This window comes from Rhinoderma darwinii, chromosome 1 (genome assembly GCF_050947455.1).
Source record: "Rhinoderma darwinii isolate aRhiDar2 chromosome 1, aRhiDar2.hap1, whole genome shotgun sequence".
NCBI lineage: Eukaryota > Metazoa > Chordata > Amphibia > Anura > Rhinodermatidae > Rhinoderma > Rhinoderma darwinii.
In genome coordinates, this window is record NC_134687.1 from 368,110,682 (window position 1) to 368,116,681 (window position 6,000).

Consider the following 6,000-nt stretch of genomic DNA (forward strand, 5'->3'; position numbering starts at 1 on the left):
GGTCCGGGACATGCAGCCGACATGCGGACCGTATATCACGGACCGAACACGGTCGTGTGCATGGGGCCTTAAAAGAAACAGCCGAGTTTGCTTGCTTATTCCTATTCAGACTTGAATTTTATTTCCAGGACTTATAAATACATAGATTAATAAAGTACACTCTGTTCTCTTAGAACATTACCAACCTTACATACAGTTATACACAGCAAACAGACAACCGGGCTTATTAGACATGAGCTATTTCTGAAGGACTCGAGCTGGGGCCAAACAGTGGAAAATAGGAGTCAGAGTGGGAAGTTTGGCTGACCGACTTCACAGTCCTGCTCAACAATGCAGTAATCTATATTTGTAAAAGATGTGTTAGGTTATGTTCACATTGCATTTAGGTTTTACGTTCTGCACATACGCCTAAGCAATCTCCTGGTTTGTTTTTTGCCTGGAATTGTGGCACAAGTCTTTCCAAAATTGCGGCAAAATTGTGCGATTTTGCCACGGTTACAGGCAAAAACAAAACACATTTTCACTGCGATGTGTGAACCCAGCTTGTGTGCAAATCCCACCTGACACTGGATTTTTCAAAGTGACCTGTGAACCAATAAGAACACGAGCAAATGGGTGAGGTGGAGAAAGAGAGAGAAGCCCTATAGGGAGGCGATTGGGTCAGTAGCAGACACAGAGGAGGTGCAAAATAACCTGGAGGATCCCACCGCTGGACAAAACCCAGGGGCACAAACCCAGGGGCTGGGGGGAGGGTGGTAAATGAGCAGGAGGCAATGGAGGAAGGGGATTGATGGCATAGGAAAAGAACCATAGCCGTCCTGGCGATCTACTTACCGCCAGCTCTCCTTCCTGTGAGCACTCTGACCTGGGAATTGACAGCAGAATAGTCTCCCTCCTCCCCTCTCCTTTGCAGCCCTTCAAAGTTTAGTGCACCACCAGCACAAGACCGCCAGGAAACTCCTAATTACGCCATAAAGGCGCACACATAGAGCCTTACTTGTTCAACATCCCGGCGCCTGACTGATGTCATTAGAAACCGCCTGACAGTTCTGCCCTGGCGGCGCAGTATGATAGTTTGAAGAAGTTTATAGAGAGAGGTCCTGAGAACCTCACCATATGTACTTATATTACCTGTTATACCTTGCCACCAGCGCCATCCTCAAAGAATTTAGGAGTCTTTACAGGCATAGATGACACCTGTAGAGATGTTATTGCGACCTCTGGCTCTACAGCCAGGAATTTTGAGGCAGATTTTGAACTGCCTGTACATATTTTTCCAAGAAACACCACAGAAAAAAACACTCAGATGAGCACTGCATGTTTTTTCTGCCTGATGTCAATGGGAAGTCAGAGGCAAGAAAGGAAATCCCGCTTTCTTTTTCCGGGAGAAAAAAACGCCTCTGCCTCACATTGAAAGGAGCGGAGATTTTGGAAATTTTTTGGCGCTGGTTCCGACATGGTTTCTGCGTCAAAATTAGCACCAAAAATTAACCGAAAATTGTCAAAACTAAGTTTTATCAAAGAATGTAGAGTAACCCTTAGTGCTCGTCCACACGCGGCGGAATTGCTGTGTTCTTTCCGCCTGGAATTGCGGACGGAAAAAACGCAGCAGAGAACTGGATGAGTTTCAACAAATCTCATCCACACGCAGTGTCAAAATTATGTGCAGAAATTTACCTGCTGGGCGTAGTTTTCGGACCGCAGCAGAAAGTGGACACAATTGCTGCGTTTTTCAGAAGACGTCACCATCTCCCAGCATTGAGAAAAACGCCGCAAAATACGCACCAAAAGTTTCCTGCAGCAATTCCGTTGTGTGTGGACAATACGAATAGACCCTTGCTACACAATCTAAAGGGCTTCTGGACAAATTTCACACTATGCCTGGGGCTTCGCACCTGTTAGGCCCCATGCGCACAACTGTAGAACTCATCCGTAATTACGGACCCATTCATTTCTATTGGCCATGAACACCTTCCCGTATATTTACGGGAAGGTGTCCATGCCGTAGAAAGGCCCCGCAAAATATAGGACACGTCCTATTTTTTGCTTTTTAAGGACCGTGCTCCCATACATTATATGGGAGCACGGCCAACAAATGCGGGTGGCTGTCCGCGGCCCTAATCACTGACCGCGATTACAGGCACGGTCGTGTGCCGGGGGCCTAAGGCTTCGTTCACATCTGCGTCGTGATTCCGTTCATGGGTTCCATCAGACCTTTCCGTTTGGGGAACCCACGAACGGGAGTCAAACGGAAACCATTGATTTCAATGGAAATGCTTCCGTTGCTAACGGTTTCCGTTTTTTCGGCGGAATCAATAGCGTAGTCGACTACGCTATTGATTCCACCACAAAGAGGAAACATTACGGAACAGAGACAAACGGAAACCATTGGCAACGGAAGCATTACTATTGAAATCAATGGTAACACAAACGGAAAGCTAAGGTTTCCATTCATGGGTTCCCCTGACGGAAAGGACTGATAGAACCCATGAACGGAATCCCAGATGTCAACTAAGCCTTAAATAGAACTCTTATTGCTGTGAGATGTAGTTTCCCAACAGTCACTGAAAGTGGAATTTAGGCCGGATTCACACGAGCGTGTGCGTTTTGCGCGCGCAAAAGGTACTTAACAGCTCCGTGTGTCAGCCACGTGTGATGCGTGGCTGAGTGATTTTCTCGCAGTCGTCATCATTATGACACTGTTTGTAAACAGAAAAGCACGTGGTGCTTTTCTGTTTTCATTCAGTTTTTACTGCTGTTGCGTGAATCACGTGCTTCCGTGTGCAGCGCGTGATTTTCACGCACCCATTGACTTCAACAGGTGCGTGATGTGCGGAAAAACGCAGAAATATAGGACGTCGTTAGTTGTACGCAGAGGACGTATATCACGTTCGTCTAAATAAGCCCTTACTGTAAGGGTATGTTCACACCGGGTGGATTAGCTGCGGATTTTCTGCAACAGATTTCATTGAGGGAAATCCGCAGCGTATTACCGTAGAAGAAAAGTGGATGAGATATGAACAAATCCCATCCACACACTGCAGAAATAACGGTCATAAATGGACCTGCAGTGCGGTTTTTTGATCCGCATCATGCTGAGGAATCCCCGCTCGTGTGGCGGGTTTTCCCCAGTGCGACTCGTCCCTCTGTTCTCCAGGCGTGCTTTTACGTAAACATACCCTAAATTAAATTTCCTAAGGATGTTTTATTTCCACACACAATACAGCTCATGGATGAGATATGTAGAGAAGTCTACAGACGTACTGCGGTTTCAGTTAGCACAGGTAAATCTCATTAAAACTGCTAAACCATGGCAAGTCGTGGTAAAACTCGCATGCGGTTTTTGACGTGCGGTTCTCGTCTGCGCCGTAAGAACCATACTAAGGCCTTGTTCACATCTGCGTTGGGGTCCCGTTCTGACGTTCCGTCGGAGCTTTCCTTCAGAATGTGTCCTAGAGCAGACACAAACGGACACCGACGGAATCCAGAGGTTTTCCTTTCCATCACCATTGATTTAAATGGCGACTGAGCTGGTGACCGTGGTTTTCCTTTGGCTCTTTTGTGCACTGGATCCGTCATTTTGCCGGAAGCAATAGCGTAGTCGACTAAGCTATTGCTTCCGGCAAAACTACGGGTCCGGTGCACTAAAAAGGCAAACGGAAACCACGGTCACCAGCTCCATCGCCATTGAAATCAATGGTAAATTAAACGAAAACCTCTGGTTTCCGTCTGTCTGCGCTCAGGGTCCCATTCTGACGGAAACCTCAGACTGAACGTCAGAACGGGACCCCAACGCAGATGTGAACAAGGCCTTATCTTGAAACATCTGTATTCGTCCTTAGGGTAACCACACACGTATTATAAGCAACAAATTTACTTATGTAAACTGTACAATTTCATAACACGTGTTGATCTACATGCTCAAAATAGCCAAGAATGGGAGACCGGCTGTGGTAAGAGGGTTTATCAATCACATCTATGTATAAAAACTATGAACATTTATCCTGTCAATATGGAATACTCAACAGGAACAAAGAACTGAGTGTAAGCTCTTGGGGTCACATTATAGCGGCCACTGATTCATGCCTTACAGTTATAGAGTGCGTGGCACCACAACCAATATGAAAGGGCAACTTGACTTTCCCACGCCTGATGGAGCCTCATGTTGGCCTGACATGCCGCCCAGGAGCGCTGAGCGGTAAAAAACAAGCAGCCATGTGACTTCGAAGTTCTGCTCGTCCTCCTCGCATTTCATAAGACGCCTGGGCCCGGTACACCGTGCACAGAGCCCGCACACGCGATGCGTTTTTAGTCAGTAGCTACAGTCCATTCCACTTTTCTAGGTTAGAATCAGAAAGTAAGACCGCGCACTTAGGGCTGCCATGACGGTATGTGAGGCGAGCTCGATAACCGGACTACGCGCTCGCCCAACTTGCAGCCGTGCACTCCCGCACCACACAGTATTGGGGGGTGGGTGGAGGACATATTTATATGTCCGAGCGGCTGCATACACTCCACGACTGAAGTCAGCCCGAAATTCCTCATCAGTGTGACTCACGCAGCTGAATTGCATCTAGTGAGCGGGGTGCTGGCCTCCTCTATGCTGCAGGGAATTGAGAACATTTGGGAAGGGAACCATGGGAGCCATGTTTATTCCTTCCCCCTCTCAGGAAAGTTTGTACACCCGATCGATTGCTTCCCTGACCGAGACTAGATTCAGACCACCGTTTAGAACAAGAGTACAAGGCAAAAGAAGGAGGCGGGCTGCTTACCTGATCGTCAGAGCCGGGTGTGCGGCGTACGCTGAGCGCTGTGTGGGTGTATGTGTTCTGAGTGTGTGGAGGTAAAAGCTTCAGGCCCTGTTCCTGTTTCTCCTCCCCTCCGTCATGTCATCGTGATCAAACATGTCTGAGTGTTTTCCCTCTGACTTCCTGATTCTGCTCCGCTTGACAAATTCAGCCTGTGTGTACGTAGGCCTACCCCCCAGTGCGCACTCAGGTACAGCGCCGCGCATACACACACGGTTGCACAGATTTATTAATGCGCGCCCATTTTAAAACGCAATAGAGTTTACTCTGTGAGGAATTACAAATACAGGAACTAAATCTTACAGAATAAACAACCACGTATACCTGATGCCTGCTGAAATAAAACAAGCACAGGCGCATAATACTTAATCCTCATCACCTACCACAAACTACAGGGGAAAAGCCCTTTTGTTTCTACACACAAGCATGACAAATGGGCCCAAAAGTTACCTCAGAACTTTACGGCTCTACACTGTAGTGGACTGGTGGCTCATGGTACGCGGTGACTCTTTGTAATGTACACCCTGTCCCACAAATGTAGCTACCTTATTGACTCTTTGCAGTTCCCACACGTTACGCCATTCCGTACAGCTTGTAAACAAGATGGGCAGCGTATTTTTGCATTTTGAAAAAAAATTCTCCAACAGGGAGAGTTGTATGGGACTCAGTTTTTTTGCAGGAGGAAAATTCTGCCTCAAAATTCCGTTTGGGATTTTGAGGCAGATTTTGACCTTCCTGTACGCCGTTTGCCGCGATTTTAGAGACGTTTTTTCGCTCGCTCCCATTGAGTGCTACAGGCAAAAAACTGCAAAGTACGCTGTCAATGGGAGGTCAGAGGCGTGACTGTGCGACGATAGTGCATGTCCCGAAAACTGAAATCAATGAGAGGCATTTTCGGCCGGTTTTTGACTAATTTTGCGTAGCGGTTTTTCGCGCCAAAGACTCGTCAAAATACTCCGCGTGAACAGAGCCTTAGGCATCATTTAGACAAGTGTAATATACGCGCGTGCTTTTCACGCGTGTCGTACGCACCTATATTAGGCTATGGGGCAGTGCAGACAGTCCGTGAGTTTTGCGCAGCGTGAGTCCGCTGCGTAAAACTCACTACATGTTCTATATTTCTGCGTTTTTTGCGCCTCACGCACCCATTGAAATCAATGGGTGCGTGAAAACCACGCAGGTCGCACGGAAG

At 47.4% G+C, this 6,000-nt stretch overlaps 1 protein-coding gene across 8 annotated transcripts in view; it reads right to left on the reverse strand.

The window, feature by feature from the left end:
• SMARCA2 (SWI/SNF related BAF chromatin remodeling complex subunit ATPase 2) overlaps positions 1-6,000 on the reverse strand; it is a 274,747-nt gene that overhangs the window by 214,489 nt on the left and 54,258 nt on the right. For 2 of the 8 annotated variants that reach the window (XM_075827644.1, XM_075827624.1), the window contains exon 1: positions 4,092-4,321. The exons of 1 other annotated variant lie outside the window; for it this stretch is intronic. In XM_075827644.1, coding sequence (XP_075683759.1) covers positions 4,092-4,164 — 73 coding nt within the window. In that variant the 5' untranslated portion in view covers positions 4,165-4,321. Of the gene's footprint in view, positions 1-4,091; positions 4,322-4,772; positions 5,037-5,258; positions 5,334-5,353; positions 5,442-6,000 lie in introns of those variants that run through there. 5 more of the 8 variants (XM_075827652.1, XM_075827634.1, XM_075827687.1 and 2 more) reach the window with 4 other exon arrangements.